The following is a 19971-nucleotide window of genomic DNA, read 5'->3' as shown; positions in this document are numbered from 1 at the left end:
ATAAAAATACAACTTAGTCCCTGCCAACAGGGTTGACATATCACACAATTGAAATCATTGGGAAAGGGAGACAAGAGTTATTTCCAAAGATAGCAAGACAGCTGCTGTCTGGTTCAGATCCAAGGATAGCAGTGACCTTCCCCCACTGCCCAGGGATCCACTTCACAGAATGAGGTTTATTAATTCATTAAAAACAGCCAGAGGCAGAGTCTCAGAATGGTGAGCTGTAAAAAAAACAAAAGTCAAGTGAACACCCGTCATCAGCACTGACTTAGTGGCATTCTCCGTCATTCTGAACAGCCAGGAAGCACCGCAAAGGGCCTACGCAGCCCTGGCCTTTCTCCTTGGAGATTCTTCAGCACTTGAAAGACCTACCCTACTGCGCAAGCTTAAATCAGGGTATCAGATCATCTTTAGTCACGGCAATCCTGAGAATGCTTCACTTCTTTTCTTCTTGATTTGCTCTGGGTTGGGTCCATCTCTCCTGTAGGTCTCCCACATGAAGGAACCCTTCCTCCTGACTAAACATCTTGCCCACTGGACTGCCATAGTGCCGACAAGCCCACCCCCGGAGGTTCATTTCTTTGGCTTCAACACTGCCCTTTTTAAGGTCCTCTCTTCAGATGCAACATTTATTCCACCAACAATTATCAAGCAAGCACTGCTGCAGGGTACTGATTAAAATAAAATAAATCCTCACTTGAGTATCCAATTCTCTAAGTATAATTAAGTGCCCACTATGTGTGACACTACGGTAAGGATACAAAAATAGGGGGAAAAAAACCTCCCTTCCCCCCCACCCCCAAGCTTCCATTATACTGGGAATTCAATATTTATCTAGGTAAGTAAATAAGGAAAGAGGGCGATGAGCAAAGGCTTCCCATACAAAATATCCCCTGAGATGAGCCTTGAAGGATGAACAGCTTCTCAAGTGACAGAAGAAGAAAGAGCTGCTCAGAGGAGAGAAAAGGATGATCGTGTGAAGCCAGAAAGGATCTCAGAGGTTGGTGACCTAGTCCAACCAAACTGAGGTCGCCGCACAGCTCACTGGGAATCCTACAGCCGGGCTTTCACTCGGCCGGGCCGCGCGGCTTCTCTGAAAGAACGAGGGAAGAGAAAAGAAAGAGATGGGGACAGCAAAGGCAAATCATCATTATCGTGGCAAACTCCAAGAGAGCCTCCAGTTTGGCCCAAGGTTTCAAAGCCTGGTCTCTGTCCACTAGAAGCAGCTTAAAAGGAAAGCCCAGAACAAAAGGGACCATGGAGAAGAAGGTAGAGGGAGTGAGTAGAGGGGACCCCCGCATCCTGCACAGAGAGGAAGCAGCATGCCCTAAAAGGAAGAAAACAGGGCTTAGAGGCAGAGAATCTGGATTTAAATCCTGGTAGAGCCAATTACCAGGAGTGAGTTTACCTCTGATTAATAAGACTTGCAGAACTATCTACCTTCAGGGTTGGGAGAAGGAAAACATATTGTTAACTGTAAAAATACTAGTGTTATTATTGCCATCTTCTATTCCTTTTGATAGGTTTAAGGCATAACTGCAGAGTTATCAAGGGGGCCTCCTCCTATCCTGTCTTCCCCTCCCCGGGGGGGTCAGGGAGAAGCAATGGTCTATGTTGGCCCATGTAATACACAATTATTCAAAACCACACCCTCCCGAGGGGGTCCTTGAGTAACGTCTAGGTGACAAACACTGGTATGCAATCAAGTGGGGTTTTTTTAATGTCAACTAAGGAAAATGCCTCATTTTAGGGTGGATATTTGCTGGGTTAATTCAAAAGGAATACGAGGGTCTCCGTTTCTGAGATGCTCAGTCAGGGTACTATCTAATGATTCCCCTGAAAGACCACTGAAGGCTCCCGGTACTGACCAGTGGTAAGGCCAGAGTGGCACCTTGAAGCTTTTCCTTTGTTGCAGATTGATACTGAACAGACCAATCCAGACCACCCAGATCTCTTGTGCCCTTCTTCCTTAGTCCATTGTTAATTAGCAGGGCCCATGGATCCCGTTAATTGAGACACAAGTATCACTCGTTGAGCTTGCTGCTGCTGCTGCTCTGAACAGTGGTCTAACTCTGAATTATTGACGACTGACTGAGCAGAAGTAGGAAAAAAACACGGCCACCCACCCACCCACCCACTCAGCTCAGACTAAGAAACCCTCAAGTTCCACCACCGATCTCGGAGCAAAGATCTGTCCTTCTACGACAAAATAGGAATCCATTGCTTAACTCCAAGTACATCAAAGAGCCAGTTTAGGTCAAATAGCTGCCCGGTCCCAGGAAACCGGCCGGATCATGGATCATGGGTGACCGGGGGGAGGGGAGGGGTCAAGAAACAGCTCCCTAATGGTTGAGATTCTAAGTGACCACAGGTGCTCCTGCAACTTGGGACTGAAGGAGGGATCATTTGGCAGGAGTGGTCTCGGGCCCTGCTGCTTCTGTGGCCAGGGATGCTGAGGCACTGGGAACAGTATCTGGAAGGGGGGCTGCTGGTGGGCTGGGGGCGAGGGCAGGTGCCACTGGAACTGGGTGCTGCTGCAAGTATTCCAGGTACTCCTGCATCCAGGGGTACTGCTGTGACTGCTCGTGAAGCTCACGGAGATACTCAAGCCAGAGCCGTCTCTCCGGCGGCTGTCCTCTCTTCAGGGTCTGGAGCCGGGGGGGTGTGCTCTGGGGGGAGCTTCCCCAGGACTGGGGCTTTAAACAGGGATGAGACTCCATGGTCAGGGCAGGAGGCTGAAGCCAGGCTCCTGGGCTTGTGGACACGTCCTTGGTCAGTGCGGAGGCTGTAGCCACTGTCTCTGGGAAGCCAGGACTTTCCCCCAGGGACACCTTTGTCACCTTAGATGAGGGAAACCTGGATCTATTTGGCCAAGCCAACGGGGTTTCTGGGAGACCCTCCTGGGAAACTTGGCTGGGAGCTGAAGTCTGAGGAATTTTCGAGCCATGAACCAAGGAACTCTGTTCTCCCTGCTCCTGGGACTGTCCAGATAAATTCAAGCTTTCTTTTTCTTTCAGTTGTCTCGATTGTTTGGCTCTTCGGTTTTGAAACCAATTCTAAATGGGGAGAGGAAGAAATCGCATGAAGCCCACTAAGTTATATTTTTTTCTTCTCATAAAAATGGCAAGTTTCAGGGAAGGAGAGAGAAATGAAGGAAGGTGGGGAGGGAGGGAGGGAGGGAGGGAGGAATTATATCGTGCTAAGCACTTTACAAATATTATCTCAGCTGATTTAATTTAAACAGGTTTGGTTGTTGTATAGGAGCTTTGGCAAGACATGGCTACTCGAACACAAATTCTTTATATTATTTCTTTTAAAGGACACATCAAAAACACTATTTCTTAAGTGTAACACCCTACCTTCCTTGACCTGGGATTTGTAAACTATATACATACAGATACACCCACCCACACACCCACACACATATGTATATGCATATAAACAAACTATTTTCATATAATTTGGGGGGGAGGGATATCTGATTTTCTGCATTTAAAAACATAATCCTGAATTGAGGTCCATAGGCTTCACCAGGCAAAAGGGTCCAGAACACCCAAAAGGTTACATAAAAGAACTTCTTGAGATTTAAAGCACCATGGAAATGTTGGTGATTCTGATTTATATTTTTGCTGAATCTCTTTTCTTTCTGCCCCTCCCACAATATGGCGCTTGTGCTACGAGACCCATTAGCAGTCATTTCACTTTTCTGCTTGGTGAGGCTGCATGTCCCCCACAAGCCAAACGCACCAATGGCAGGATCACTGACCATGCTCTGCCTCTGTACAAGCCAGTTTTAGGCCTACGGTACAGTCTTCTTGTGTGTATCTGATGAGACTCAGGAGGACCACACTCACCAAGAGCTGATGTGGTGTCATGATCTCATCACACCTCTGTGAATTTCCACTTCAGAATAAACAGGACTGTGCCTCTGGTGAGGCCTCATCCTGAATGACTGCTCCATCTGACACTGGAATCCGGCATTTAGCACAACGCTTAAGACATCGGCACTTAACAGATGTTTGGTGACCGACGGTTCCCCCTCATCCTGGATCCTCTCCTCTCTATACACTGCTCTCTCCTGCTCCTTGGCAGGTGTGGCACAGTGGATAGAATGCAGGCTGAGGAGTCTGAAAGACCTGAATTTACATCTAGCCTCACACACTTACTAACTGTGTGACCCTGGGCAAGTCACTTTTCTTGTTTGCCTCAGTTTCTTCATATGTAAAATAGGGATAATAATAACACCTACCCGCTAGGGTTATGAGGATCAAATGAGATAATATTTGAAAAGTGCTTAGTACAGTGCCTGGCACATAGTGGGCACACTTAATTCCCTTTCCTGGTTCTTCTATCTGGCTGACTTGACTTCCTTGCTATATCATCTATATCATACCCCATGACTATCAGTGGGTGTCCCCTAAGGCCCCATCCAGCGCTCTTCTTTTCCTGACTTGGCTACTTTATGAGCTACCTCAGGTTTATTGGTCATTTCTATGCAGATAGCTCCCAGGTCTATATATACAGCCTGGTTCTCTGTCCTGAACTCCATCCTTCATCACCTGATGTTTAATGGACATTTTTAATGGGGTATTTCATAGGCACCTCAAACTCAAGCATTCAAATGTACAAAACAAAACTAATTATATTTCCTTTCTTCTCAATTTCCTTATTACTTCCAAGGATACCACCAGCCTTCTCCAGATTCCCAACTTGTCTCCCTCAGGGGCAGCTAGGTGGCACAGTGGATAGAGCACCGGCCCTGGATTCAGGAGGACCTGAGTTCAAATCCAGCCTCAGACACTTAACACCAGCTGTGTGACCCTGGGCAAGTCACTTAACCCCAATTGCCTCACCAAAAAAACAAAAACAAAACCAATTTGTCTCCCTCACTCCACAAATCCACAGTTGCTAGATCTATTGATTTTAGCTCTACAATATCTCCTGCATCATGTTTTTAAGAGCTGAAGGAAATGCCATATTTTTGTCTGAGGTGAGTGAAAATAAAAGTGTCATTCACAGACTCCCTGAAGACAATTCCCAGGCTCTGTTAAGAAGCCCTGAGCTGGGTCATCTGGAGGCTCCTGGGATCTACAGCAGTGCTTTGTTATAGTATTGTGTCACTTTATCCTCTCTACTAAACAAAGACAAGTGATGCGATCCCTTATGCCAAGAAAAAAAGCAAAGTATCCTAAAAACACAGAAAAGTAAAACGAGATCACTTGTCAGTGCTTGAATTGAAAGAAATCTTTTCCCCCTGACACTCATGACGGCAATTTTAGTTAAAAGGACTCCCCAACCCAGCAATGGAGGGAGGGAAGGAGTGTGAGAGTGTGAGAGAGAGAGAGAAAGAGAGAGAGAGTGTGTGTGTGTGTGTGTGTGTGTGTGTGTGTGTTTGTAAAATTTATGATGCCTATCAGAAGAATAGTAATACTGAGTAGTGGCAAGTGTGCTAGATTTTATATTCATGAACCTGGGTTCAAATCTCACCTCTACTGCTTAACACATGCATGATCTCGAGCAAGCCATTTCATTTTTCTGAGATTTACTCATTTATAGGAGGTTTAGATTAAAATCTAAAATAAGCTCTCACATTCCTTGCTGCTCTTAATTCTAGAACATCTACCCAATGTCAGGAGGAGACCCATAATCTGACCACTGTTTCACCAAAGGTGTATTTATAGCACCTTTTCAGATGAGAATCAGTCCTAATGGTCTTACAGTAAATTCTCCTCGAAATGCCACAGGCGAGCTCTGTGAGGCCAGAGGCTGTGGGGTTACCTTGGCATCTTCACTATTTAGCATCCACGCCTGTGCTGAGTGCTGAAGGCAGGCGGGTACCGCACTGCGTGGCTCAGGGCACAGCCAGGATGCTCCCGCACTGAGGCATACGCTTGTAACTCACCTGTATTCTAGACTCGGGGACATCAAGGCGGTTAGCAAGCTCGCTTCTGACAGAATAGTTGGGATAGGGGTTTTTATGAAATTCTCCCAGAAGAACATCCAGCTGCACTTCATTAAACATGGTGCGCTCCCTCTTTGCCCCCTTCTTACTGCTTGCAGATGAGTCAGAGGGCAAGGCAGGGTCTAAGGGAAAAGGAAACAGGAACTCAGATGAACAATTTCTTGACATGCGGATGGACTAACCTGTTAGAATATAAATCCCCTCAAGGCAGTGGCTGTTTTTGCCTTCTTTTTTTTTTTTTTTAATCCCTCCCCCTTTGGCCCAGTACCTGGTCTAGTAAGTGCCCCCTGACTGATTGATCACATTTGGAATACAAGGGAATTTGGGGGCTAGAAGAGTCACAAAAGCCTCAGGCAGAATTGTCAGCTTAGAAGCAAACCAGGGATTCTGAAGAGGGGATGGGAAAGGCAGTAGATTCCAGACCCAGGGACCAATCGGTGCAAAGGCATCAACATGGAAGTTTTGTATGTGAACAGGAAGGCAGCCCTTTTGACAAGGCCTCAGCGCCCCTAGCACCCTTCAAAAGCAAGGGGCTGGGGCAGCTAAGTGGTGTAGTGGATAAAGCACCAGCCCTGGATTTGGGAAGACCTGATTTCAAATCCAGCCTCAGACACTTGATACTTACTAGCTGTGTGACCCTGGGCAAGTCACTTAACCCTCACTGCCCCACAAAAATAAATAAATAAAAGCAAGGGGCTGCCTCCTACATAACAGGCCCACAGCCTGGTAGTAGTTCCTCTTAGCTGTGGACACATTACTCCATCCCCACCTCACTTCCAGCCACTAGTAGAATTCAAATTCTTTGAGAGCCAGAGTTAGGAGCTATTTCATTCTCTGTTGTTATCTCCTGCTGTGTTTGAAAATTAAGTTAAACTGAGAGACAAGTTTCAAAGCATGTTCAATTATTAGGTACACTGACAATAACCAATACATTTTAGGCAGCTAGATGGCACAATGGATAGTGGAGTCAGGAAGACCTGAGTTCAAATCCAGTCTCAGCCACTAACTAGCTATGTAACCCTGGGCAAGTCACTTCACCCTGTTTGCCTCAGTTTCCTCATCTGTAAAATGAGCTGGAGAAAGAAATGGCCGACCCCTCCAGGATCTTTGTCCAGAAAACCCCAAATGTAGTCATGAGGAGTAGAATGGGACTGAAACAACTCCACAGTGGCTATCAATGACATAGTCAGAATTGAGGTGACCTCACTGGGACCTCCCCTTGAAAGCCCCTTCATCACAGACCTGTGATTCAATCACAAAAATCACAAAACAAAGGATCCTAGGCAAAGTCGTTGCTGCATTTTAAACTGATGAGATTTAACCTTTTAGGTTAATCTAGTGCCTCTGGTAACTTGAGTGTTGGGTGGGGTTACAAAGGTGGAAGAGATTACAAGACAAATGCTCAAACTTTAGTTTTGCCAGGATGAAATTTATAAGGGGAAGGATCCAGGAAAGGAAACATTTAGTCTTTTAAAGTTTTAATTTTATGCTCCTTAATACCTACCACAGTCCCTGGCACATAGTAGACACTTAGAACATATTTGCTGAATTAAATTGATCGAATTTGTTGGTTGTCTTCATGGAGGTTAGAGGACAGCTAGGTGTCCAAGTGGACACAGCACTGGGCTTGGAGTCAGGAAGATCCGAGTTCAAATCCAGCCTCCTACTTGTGTGATGCAGGGCAAGTCACTTAACTTCTCTCTACTTCAGTATCAAACTAGATAAAGCGCTTAGCACAGTGCTTGGTACATAGTAGATGCTTAATGCTTATTCCCTCCTTCCTATCCAATTGCAATGTTAATTATAAATTTCTAATTATAAATGAACTGTTTTGTTGATTTGACCCCTTCACATGCCACCAAGATAAGGTGGCATACCCACACTAGATTCTGTCACACTTTTATTTCCTTTGCCTGTTATATATTCGGTGAGGCTTATTCTCATGGCTCAATCTCAGAAATGGGATGAGATCTCAAAGGCCAACCCATAACAAAGTACAAAATTCTCTAAACCAACTAAATAGTATGGGATTATGCCTCTGAGAAGAACCGATGTTTTGCATGAGACAAGCTCCTTCAAATTGCTAAGAGCTGGAGAATACACATAGCCGGAGACAGGAAAGGTGATGTAAATGGATGGAGACAGGCTTCACAAGTTTCCTCAAGAAAAACAGATCTAAGACTCACTTTCAGGTGGAATTTTCACTGTCATGGAGAGGGAAAGACAGCAAGCATTTAGGGGTAAGGTGGGTTAGAGGGAAATAATAGTGATGCTGATAACAGCCAGCATTGACATAGCACTTCCAGGTCTACACCACGCTTTGGACAGACGTGGAAAAATGAGCATCAATAAAATATTTTCTTATTCTTAAATAGACTGAAGAGAAAATGCAGAAGGGTTCACAAATAGGGTGATTTTGTTACTACATCATTGAATGTTAAAAAAAAAAAAAAACCCGAGTGTGTTTGTCCAGGAAACGCAATAAGGATGAAGATTCACCAAACAAGCTGTATTACCTTGGTTATTTATGTGCCTGTCACCACTTTCAAAAGCTTACAGTCAATGTGGATGAAAACTAAATTGAACTTCGTTTAAATAAAATTATAAAATGTCAAAAATTTGAAAAAAACCAACCCTGCACATCACCAAAGCGCACAATTTCTTAAGCAATCTTTGTATTTTCTTAATGTTCAAATTTATAGATGCTTATAATTCAGTTTACCACCAAATAATGATTTGATTAAGTTTAACTAAAATCCATTAAGATTAGAGTTAAAAAGAGGAAAGAAGTAACCCTATTGACCAAATTTGGACATAGTGGCAGAAGATAAGCAAAGCTGGTTTCTTGTCTTTAGCAAACTATTCGTTTCTGAAGAAATAAGCCCACTACCCTGGATCCCTCAGAATTTCCCTTCAGTCACTTATAAAATCATAAAAACCAACGCTGACCCATGACAAGAGATGGCAGAAGGGAAGCAATTTCTTGGGACGTGCAATAGCAAACAAACAAACACAAAAAAGTTCCCCATTCCTAACATCCGGCCCTTTCTCACTTCCAAGGTGGGGAAGGAATAGCTCTGGTCTCTAAAGATGTGCCAAAATTTTTATTTCATCTTATTCTTTTATTGTGAACTTCACAATTGAACATAACCTTTCCATATATACAAAATAAGGCTCGTATAAGAAATAGTGAATTTCTGCTATCTATAATTTGTTCTTATGAAGGGAATAAATATTTATTAAGCCCCTACTTGTTCCAGGCACAATGGTAAGCACTTTATAAATATAATCTTATCTGAGAGGCAAGACTATTTCAATAAGCATTTTGTTGTTGGTTTTGAGTGGCCTGGTAGAAAAAGTGATAAACCTGGAGCCAGGAAGATTTGAATTTGAATCTGATCCCAGATACTTACTAGCTGTGTGACCCTAGGCACCTCATTTAAATGCTCTCTGCTCTCTGCAAAGTGGGGGTAACAATGGTGCCTACCTCCCAGGGTGGCAGCAAGGACCAAATGAGATAATATTTGTAAAGTACTTTTGAAATCTTAAAGCAGCGATACAAAAGTATTAGCTATTCTTATTCTTGGGTCAAACCAGTGCTTTCACAGGCCATTATTATGTAAGTGACTATTATTATTATTCATGTGCCAGAGCACATTCCTGGGCTCCCAAGGAGACTGCATTCCAGGGAGTGGGAAGTGGCAGGGGGAGAGAACATAGTGCACACACAGGGAATACCTACATTCTAAGCACATAAGCCGTCATTTCATTCCTACTGGATCAAAAACAGGCTTGCAGAAGAAAGAGGCCAATGGGTTTCAGCTGGGCTTCCAAAAGAGAGCCAGTGGGACTAGAGCAGTCCCATCCAAACCACTCCAATTCCCAGTGAAGGGGATAATTGCACAACAAACCACAAAGACTTGGGAAAACCCAAGCCTGTGAGAGTCAGCTCAGTCATTTTTTCAACAGCCCCTTAATAAGGGCTGTTGAGGGGCAGCTAGGTGGCACAGTGCATAGAGCACTGGCCCTAGAGTCAGGAGGACCTGAGTTCAAATCCGACCTCAGACACTTAACACTTACTAGCTGTGTGACCCTGGGCAAGTCACTTAACCCCAATTGCCTTGTGAAAACAAACAAACAAAAATAATAATAATAAGGGCTGTTGAGGGGGATGGCAGCATGCAGGACGCTGGGAAGAAATGCACACAGAAGCACACCAACCCCTGCATACTCTCCCAACCCAATGAAAGAACAAAGAGATAAAATCTCGTAATTCTACCAATCCAAGTAACCTGGCCTTAGGAGATACATTGCCACGAACCCCATAGGAAACCAGGCGAAAAGTCTCTGGGCCTAGGATAAGAAGGGCAAATCAATACTCACCAAGCTTGGAGGGCTTCATGGTGGCTGGTCTGCTACGTGAATAAGAAGTCTTTCTTGGCCTATAATGAAAGAAGAGACAGGAAGTTGCTCAGCCTTATTCAATTAGGGGTGGGGAGCAGGGAGTTGCAGGTATTCATTCTTTTATCCCTTTTTTTCTTCCTAGAGGTAGTTAGGCTGAGGCCTTCTTTTATTCATTGCATCTTTCCCTTTCAATCAGGGTTCTTAAAAGCTGTTTGTGGGTCTTTTGTGACTTCTGGCAGTCTAGTGAAACCTATAGACCCAAGCTAAGAATATTGTATTTAAATGCATGAAATTAAATGCATAGTATTACAAAGGAAACCAATTACATTGAAACAGTTACCAAAATATCTTTTTGTACATTCACATTCCCCAGCTTAAGTATCCTTGCTTTAAATGAACCTGTCTGTGCCCAATTGAGCCCAAACCAGGCAAATCGCTGTTTCCCTGTATTTTCTTCCATTTTGCCACTGCCCTATTCGTGTTGTCTTTCCAATGAGAAGGTATGCTCACTCCAGAGGGCATTAGGTCTGGCTTTAGAATTTAGCGGTGAGTTGGGAACATAGCAAGCATTTCATGAATGCTTTTTCATTCATTTCTTAACTAGAGCTTAAATTGTAGTCAAATTCTGCATATTCAGGGTTCTCTTTGTAAAAGGTACCAGACAAAAGGTCTTTTTCCTGACGGCCGAGAAGCATCAATTTGCTTTTCTCTTTTCAGACAGTTCCACATTCCGGGATGTCGGGATTTCAGGTGACTCTTAATTACTGGGGGCTCCTTTTGACTAACTTGGTCAAACACTTGTTCCTGAAGGCCCAGGTGAAGCTTGGTTCAACCATTAGGAAATTAAGCCACCTCAATACTCCAGAAACACTGTTTTAACAAAGCTGGTGACTGGTGATATGAATATATAGACCACCTGGATTTGATGGAGGTACCTTACTACCCAAATGGATTTTACAAGATCCTGGGTTAAGAGGAGCAAGATGCCTTTTGCTCAGACTTCAAGGGGAATGGATGGTCCCTGTTTACTTTCCCCAAGAGAATGTACAGGCTCAGGTGCCCCTTTGAAATTCCCATTCACTATCTTCTTCTCCAGGAAGAGAGACCTCCTGGTCTCTAATAAGAGATATTCCTGTTTCCACCTATCTATTCATTAGCATCTACTTTAAGTTGAGCTATTAAGCTGATTTCTATTGTTTGACTGATTTACATTTGTAATGGGCTGATCTGTATCATGCTAATGAAGTGATTCCGTAAACTGGGAGCCAAGTAACTTTTTAAAACCCCTTAGAAAGAAGGGTCCCTGAGCTTCTCTCTTAGGAGGGAAGTCTCCACACGATCATGTGTTTTGTTAACTTTCTTCTTGGGACAATAAAATATTAAATTGATATTATTTTTTTCTGTCTGTCTCCGAACTGTTTTTATAGGAGAACTGGTATGTTTTTTTCTGTCTGTCTCTGATTTGTAGGAGAAATTAAACATTATTTCTCCGGTCTGTTTGGAGGAGACAGGCAGATACAAAAGCTATATTTTAATATTCGACATGACTTAATCTAGACAGTCTGAAAGAGTGGAGGAAAAAGCATGAGCTGTGAACGACTGAACTCAGCACACACACTATCTCTGCCCCTGCTGCTTGCACACATCTGCCCAGATGGGAAGGGTTTTCTCCTGCTTGAAATTACCTTGGATTTCCTTATCTGGGCACCACAGCTTCAGGAAGAATTTAGACCCATCTAGGGAACAGACTCTTTCTATTCTTAATTCAACTCAACAAAGCATTATTAAACACCTTTTTTGGAAGGTGGGGGGTTTGGGAGGGAAGACCTGGTACTACTTGCTGGGCACACAAAGACTAAAGCAAAATGACTTCCCAGCACTGGATAGCTGCATCTGGTCAGGGCTATTATGATGAATTTATGGACCACCTGGATTTGATGGAGCTGCCTTATTATCCAAAAGGATTTTATTAAAGTCTGGATTAATAGGAGCAAAATGTGCTAAGCATTATGCTAAGTGCTGAGGGTACCAAGAAATGTCCCTGCTGTGGAAGAGCTCAGAGTCTAATGGCAGAGACAACATGCAAAGAACTCCAAACAAACAATCTATATTCAGGATCAATTAGAAATAATCAATAGAGGAAAGGCCCTAGAATGAATGGAGTGGGACTCCAAGAAATCCATAAGATTCAAACCCCCAGGCCAAGGGGAAAATAGTGCTTTCCCATCTCAGGAAGGAGGTGTGGTAGAGAGTGGCCCCAGTATGCGGAGGAGCAATGCTAAAGCCTGCCAAAGATGATATGCAAGATCTGGATGGATGGATACCCCATTATCAAAGACCCACACTTAGTTATCTAGCCCCAGTTCATTCCATGTTTCTTCTTGCTTTGTAATGCCCTTCTCTCCCTTTTGTCTGGTAAAAACACAAAAGACCAGTCTTCTCTCATTCCAGCAGGACAGTCACCAAGGAGCTCTGCTCCCGACCACACTCTCCTCTCTCCTAATAAAATCTCCTTTTATTTTACACGGTTCCTGATGAGCCTCCAATTCTTTGGGTGAGCTAGCCGCCCGCCCCCCCATCCAGGTCACCGGTCTCCCCCTGACATTAAGGGACCAGGAAAAGGCCTCCTGTAAAGTTGGGATTTTAGCTGCGACTTGAAGGAAGCCAGGGGGCAGAGATGAAGAAGCCAGGGACTCCGGGCCTTGGGGGACAGTCAGTGAGGGGAAGCCGGTGATGCTGGGTAAGGTCCAAGAGGCAGTGGGGAGGGTAAGTGATAACCACTTCAAACAGCAAGTGGAAGATTTTGTATTTGCTCCTGAAGACAGTAGGGATGGGAGCGACATGTAACCAGTGTGCAGACCTAAATTGGGGAGACATCATGAAAGGCGTTAATGCTGAAGAAAGGCGTTTGTGTTGTTCCCAGAGAGCTTACTGGGTGGCACAGTCAGACCTGAGCTTCAGGAAAACCAAATCTGGCTGCCGAATGGAAGATGAATTGGGGAAGGCAGAAGCTTAAGCAAGGAGGTGAATTAGGAAGCTATGGTGTCAGTCCAGGCCAAGAAATGATGAAGGCCTGCACTAGACTGACATTGCTATCTCAGTAGAGAGGAGCTAATGGATGCAGGCAAGGGTGTGCTGGTAAAATGTTTAACAACCAGCTTGGGGGCTGGCTGAGGGATACATAACACAAACTTAAGTTTAATCTTCATTATTAACACTTTCTCCATCATTTTCTTAAGTCTAGACAGTCAACAAAACAATAAAAGTAGCCAATTTCAGAGGGGCAAATGTTCACACTGAAACTTTAACAATCCGCTCTCCCAGGCTGCTGTTAGAGAACTGCTACACATCCCCGGATGCAAGAGACTTTGTAACTTTAGAGATGAAAATATCTGGCCACTGACTGGATAAGTGGGCTGAGGCAGAAAAGTCAAGGATGATTGTGAAGCTGGCAACCTGGATAGAAAGAGAACACTGGAAGCAAGAAGGGCTCAGGGAGGAAGGGCAAATGACTTTGTTTTGGACGGGTAGAATTTGAGATGCCTGCAGAACATTGCAGCTAGAGACGCATAACTAGAACCAGGAGAAAGACCAGAGCTAAGTCTACAGACCTGGGAGTCATCTGCATGGAGATGGCAACTGAAGCCATGAAAGCTGTGCCAGGCACTGAGACAAAGAAAGGCACAAGCACCATCTCTGCCCTCAAGGAGGTCACATTCTGAGGGAGAGACAACACACCAAGAACTATGTGCTTACAAGGTAAATACAGTGGGAAGGGGAGGTCATCTCTGAGGGAAGGTACTAGCAGCGTGTGTGTGTGTGTGTGTGTGTGTGTGTGTGTGTGTGAGAGAGAGAGAGAGACAGACAGACAGACAGACAGTGAGTGTGTGAGTGTATGTGAGACAGAGTGAGTGTGAGAGACAGACAGTGAGTGTGAGTGTAAGACAGAAAGAAAGTATGAGAGAGTGTGTGTGTGTTGATAACAATAAATTTACTGAGAACTGACTGATTGCCCACCCAGTTCCCCTGCCCAGACAAATGAATTGCCTGGGGCTAACCAATCTTTGTCATTTCCAGACTCTAGATTGACTTATGGCTCTCCCCAAAGAAAACTATCCCCTCCTAATGATTCCCCCATCTGGACTTTGTTATTATGTAAAAGAATCCACCTACATTAAGTAGTTTCTATTTAGAGCTAGTAGCATCTATACTTAACTCTGGAGCAGTTCTATTGTTTCTTTTGTTAAAGGTTCATTTACACCTATCCTCAGTTCCCATCTTTGGGTATTCCTAGCTTCCAAGCTCTGCAATACCAAGAGCTATAGTTCCTCTGCCCCTATTAAAGACCTTATTTCTCCCGTATTTATTGTTTCTGTCATGGGAGGATTATGGGCCCCGGTCACCCCAACAATTCTCTGGGGAGTTCAAGGAACTTTTTCCTTGAAACCTCAGGGGTTTTCCCTTGAAATCAAGTAGGCCTCTCCTTGAACACAATTAAGGACACACACACACACACACGTACCTAAGGGAGATAATTGGCACAGATCGAACTGAGCATGCTCCAGGACCATCACCCTACATTCCAGTCATTCTAAGCATCTGGATGAGGTAATCCAGGAGAAGACCACCTCAGCAGACTGCTGAGACCCATCTGGACAAAGCTGACACCCACTACCAGATCACTCACGAGGGATTCTTCCTACCCCAGCGCAACTCGGGAAGACCACCCAATAAGAGACTCTTACCCACGCCATCTAAACCCTATAAAATGGCACCACACAAGTTAGCCGGGGAGGAAAGCATTTTGTTCTGGCAAAACCTTCCTCCCGGCCGGTTTCTCTTGTACCCCAATAAACCTGTTCTCTTATTCCTAATTAGGTCTTGTGCGAGAGTGTAAGTCTTTACAGAGGAATCCTAAGGACCCACATGCTTTCTCCTATCGGTTTCTCCCCAATATCATTTGGCGCCCGATGGTCCACCCCCATCAGTCCTCTATAAAAGTACCTTCCAGTCTCCTGTTCGAGGAGATTGGTACCTCTGAGCCACATGCTTTGTGCCTATCTCCCCATGAGAAGTCCAAGGATTTCTTTCATGGTTTCCCTTCCCTTGCCCCTAAATAAACTACCATCTTATTTTAACTACTTTTGTGTGCAAGAGGGTATAATTCTTTAAAGAGGAATTCCTAAGAACCCCTACCCCAACCCCAAACCCATACCCCATTTCCCCCATTACAAGGCTAAACATGTTTTATTCCTTCAAATGATCCTCACATGAAATAGATCTGAGTCCCTTCACAATGGCCAATGGCCAACCAACACCCAACTTTCCACCAAAAACTCTCTAACTTAGCAATGTCCCTCTTAAACTGTGGTGCCCAGAACTATACACAGCATGCCTGGTTTGGTCTGACTGTAGCAGAGTACAAATGGATTGATACCTCCTTCCCTCCAAAAGCTATTCCTCTTAATGCCCCCTGAGATTCCATTCACTTTTGGGCTTCTACCTTACACTACTGACCCAGATAGAGCTTGAATATCACCAAAACTCCCCAGATTTTTTCAGAAAAATTACCATCAACTTATGCCTCCACCCTCCTGTGAAGCTGATTTTTTTGAACCCAAGTATATGACTTGGCATGTCACCCTATTGAATTTCATTGTGTCATGGGGCGCAGAGCACCCCAGAATTTCTCTGGGGCACACTGAGGAATCTTCTCCTTGAGAAACTAAACCAGAGGACAGATAACGCCTAGAGGAACCAAATCGGACTGAGCTAGCTTGGGATTCCTACCCTTCATTCTGGTCTCCCTTATCCTGGGGAGATAAGTTTGGGTGTGGCTTCGGCCTTTGTGTTCTGAAGAGGGATCTGTAGCCACCCCTCACCCAATTCCTTTAGTCACTACCAGTGGGGGATGGTCCTCCACTGCTCACCCAATTCCCCCAGCTACCACCAGTGGGGGATGGTCCTCTCTCACTAAAGGAACTTTTCACGGGCAGATGGGCCACCCCCATCAGTCCCCTATAAAAGTACCTTCCGGTCTCCTGTTCGAGGAGATTTGGTACCTCTGAGCCATGTGTTTTATGCCAAATCTCCCCATGAAAAGTCTAAGGATTTCTTTCATGGTTTCCCTCCCCCCACCCTTCCCTTCCCTTGCTCCTAAATAAACTATCACCTTGTTCTAACTAAGTTTTGTGTGCAAGAGGGTGTAATTCTTTAAAGAGGAATTCCTAAGAACCCCAACCCGTACCCGATTTCCCCCATATCAATTGCATTAGATTTGGCCCAATGCTCTGATCTATCAATCTTTTCTGATCCTGATTCTGTCATTCAGTGTGTTACCTCTTCCAACTTGCTGTCACCCATCTACAAATTTGATTAGAATGCTACTTCTGCCTTTATCCAAATTTGATGTGTTAATTTTAAAGAGCAGCAAGCCAACCACAGATACCTGAAGCATTACATGGCAGACTTCCTGATTAATGGATACAGAACCACTTTGAACTGCTCTTTGACTTTAAGGCTCTTCCATTCTTCTGAGGAAATGCAACCCATACATAAGCAATAGTAAGAACAAAGCCTATCTAAAGAGATTTCAAGAAGGGAAGCCTTTCACCTGCTTATTTTGGCCATCAACATAATTGGCACATAGTAGGTATTTCAGTTTAATTCAAGCATTTACTCATGTATACTAGGTACTAGGAATACAAAGACAAAAATTAGATATTCTCTGCACTCAAAGAGCATCCATTTTACTTGGGAGATGGGGGGAGATGCTGGGAACAGCATGTATGTAGATAAGCAAATACCCAAAAGAAATACAAATGATTGTGCTGACAACTTGAGGGGGAGAGAAAGAGGGAGAGAGAACAAGAAAGTCTTCTTAAAGGATGGGCTACTTAACTCCAATTGCCTAACCAAAATAAATAAATAAATAATAATAATTCAGGGGGGCAGCTAGGTGGCACAGTGGATAAAGCACCAGCCCTGGATTCAGGAATTCCTGAGTTCAAATCCAAACTCAGACACTTGACACTTACTAGCTGTGTGACCCTGGGCAAGTCACTTAACCCCATTGCCCCATTTAAAAAAAAAAAAAAGGATGGGCTACTTGAGTGGGGACTTGAAGAAAGCTAGGGGTTGTGAGGTGAGGAAAGAGTTCATTCCTGGCATGGGAGACTGCCTAGGCAAAGTGCCCTATCTGCTATGTCAAGTTTGGGGGGGGAAACCAGTGATAGAGAGAGATCCTAGAGGATGCTGGATCTGCTCCAGAGTACGCTCCTGGGACTCGCTTCCTCAGTCTGAAAAGGAAGCTCGGAGGCATCATCAATTCCTTCAGTTTTGGAGAATACACATGGCCCACTGGAGTATCTTAGTGGCTCCCATTTACTGTGTCACCCACAAATGCACCTCTCTCCATAAAGGTTAAGGCCAAGTGGAGACTGTGGCAAGGCCCAGGATTGGCCAGACCAAATGTACCAGAAGGGCAGAGAATCACAGGGAGTTTAAAAAAAAATTAACTCTGAACTTAATACCCAATAAAATGAACATTTCCACATAAAAAAGCAGAACTGAAAAATAGGGTACACTACAAATCTCCATTATAGACAGCTTTCTATTCCTTTTATGGGGATTTTATAGGGATCTGAGCACTAACTGGCATCTTGGGATATCTAGTTCATAGGGACATGCCTTCCTTTCTTTCTAAGCCCCCAAAAGCAATTTGGGACCACCAAACTATTTGAGCCAGAGGTGAAACTGAGTCATACTCCAGAATCCTTAAAGAGAAACACACAGTTTGTGAGATACAAACTAAGAGGAAGTGATGGGGACCCCAAGAGCAGAATAGCTGCAGCAACAATGAGGTGAGCCTCCCTAGGCTTGGCTGAAAAGGATTAGAAGCACAGGGGGCAACAGGAGAAGAGCAGAAAGAAAAATTATACCTGAGCTTCTGCAGAGAAGGGGAGACCAAGGAGGTCCACTGGCCAGCCCTACAGGCATCACAGAGCTGGAGATTCAGGGGAAAGCCATCAGTTCTCCCCACCTCTTCAAGGACTCTTCCCATGCCCATCCATTAACAAACAGTCAAAGTCTGTTTACTGGGGCAGCTAGGCGACACAGTGGATAGAGCACCGGCCCTGGATTCAGGAGGGCCTGAGTTCAAATCCGGCCTCAGACACTTAACAATTACTAGCTGTGTGACCCCGGGCAAGTCATTTAACCCCAATTGCCTCACCAAAAAAAAAAAAAGTCTGTTCACTTCCTTACCCCTGTTTCTAGTAACCTCAATTCTACCATAGCCATAAGGAGCCCAGGGGATAGAGAGGGAAAAACATATATTCAAGTTAAGAGAGAAAGCCAAACTTCTGCCCAAATGTTAAGAATCTTCCCAACTTCAGCAGAAATATGGCTCTCTGCCCTAATTTAAATGAACATTTAGCCCTAGTCCTAAAACCTTTGACCAAACAGATCCTGAAGATGTTGTCTTTCACCCCTTAAGGGAAAGCCAGTCAAGCCTGTTTAAACAACAACAAAAAATAGATACTGACTGCTCCTACCACATCTGTTTATCCTGTTCTCCGAGAACATTTACCAATCCTTTCACTCCTTTTTTTGCAGGGCAATGAGGGTTAAGTGACTTGCCCAGGGTCACACAGCTAGTAAGTGTCAAGTGTCTGAGGCTGGATTTGAACTCAGGTCCTCCTGACTCCAGGGCCGGTGCTCTATCCACTGCGCCACCTAGCTGCCCCCTTTCACTCCTTTTTGACAAGGAAATGCTAATATTTTTATAATGGCCATGTGATAATGGATCCCGTGTTTCATTACTATTGTACAGGCTTTTTTCGTCTAGTTATTTGCCAGGATCGTTGTTGTTCATCTTACTTTTCCAAATGTATACATTTGTATATATTTTATATGTATATATCTGTATATGCATTGTATAGATGTCATTTGCTTGTGAACACATTCTATTCCTTTTTTCTTAATAATTCCCATCACATAACCAATCATTTAACCCACGCCTGAAGGATTAGTCCTAAAGGGACCAAAAGTGAAAAAACCCTATATAGTTAATAGCATGAAATACAAGAATCTTAAGTATGATTTGTGAAGGTATTGAATGACAAAAATATGTGTGTGTTTGAATTTGCTCCTGTAATTAAGGATAAGTTACTAACAATTTTAACACTAAATGCAAATGTAATGGTCCCCCCAAGTTTTTTAAAGGGTTTAATGAAAATGATTCAATGTCAGAACATATAGTTATATACAGGAAATATAAGTAGAAAAAATATTTAATACGTTGACTAAAAATGAAAACTCATCACAAATTTATCATGCTAGAACCAGCTAAAGAAAACTGAAAGTGGAAGTATCAGTTATAACACGAAAATTGGATAATGTCAAATTTAAACAGACTGGAAGCAAAATACTCTGATAAATCAATCTGACAAATAAAGCATCCTTATGAGTTCTGGAACTTATGTCTACATGTCAGAGTAATAATCACCCTTTAAAGGGAAGGATAAAACAGGCAAAATCATTTGAGACACACATGTGAGAAAAGCAGTACATTTAAAATCAGAAAACTATATTTAAATTTG

The 19971-nt window shown here is 43.8% G+C and overlaps 1 protein-coding gene across 7 annotated transcripts in view; it reads right to left on the bottom strand.

The window, feature by feature from the left end:
- Positions 1 to 2146: 2146 nt before the first annotated feature.
- The window catches only part of LOC122748974 (intestine-specific homeobox-like), a 70285-nt gene continuing 52460 nt past the window's right edge, over positions 2147 to 19971 (bottom strand). For all 7 annotated transcript variants that reach the window (XM_043995089.1, XM_043995088.1, XM_043995092.1 and 4 more), the window contains 3 exons: positions 10349 to 10407; positions 5906 to 6087; positions 2147 to 3059 (listed from right to left, as the gene is read on the bottom strand). In XM_043995089.1, the coding sequence (XP_043851024.1) occupies positions 2406 to 3059; positions 5906 to 6087; positions 10349 to 10407 (895 nt within the window). In that variant the 3' untranslated portion in view covers positions 2147 to 2405. The remainder of the gene's footprint in view (positions 3060 to 5905; positions 6088 to 10348; positions 10408 to 19971) is intronic.

This window comes from Dromiciops gliroides, chromosome 3 (genome assembly GCF_019393635.1).
Source record: "Dromiciops gliroides isolate mDroGli1 chromosome 3, mDroGli1.pri, whole genome shotgun sequence".
NCBI lineage: Eukaryota > Metazoa > Chordata > Mammalia > Microbiotheria > Microbiotheriidae > Dromiciops > Dromiciops gliroides.
This window is presented reverse-complemented; position numbering and strand designations above follow the sequence as displayed.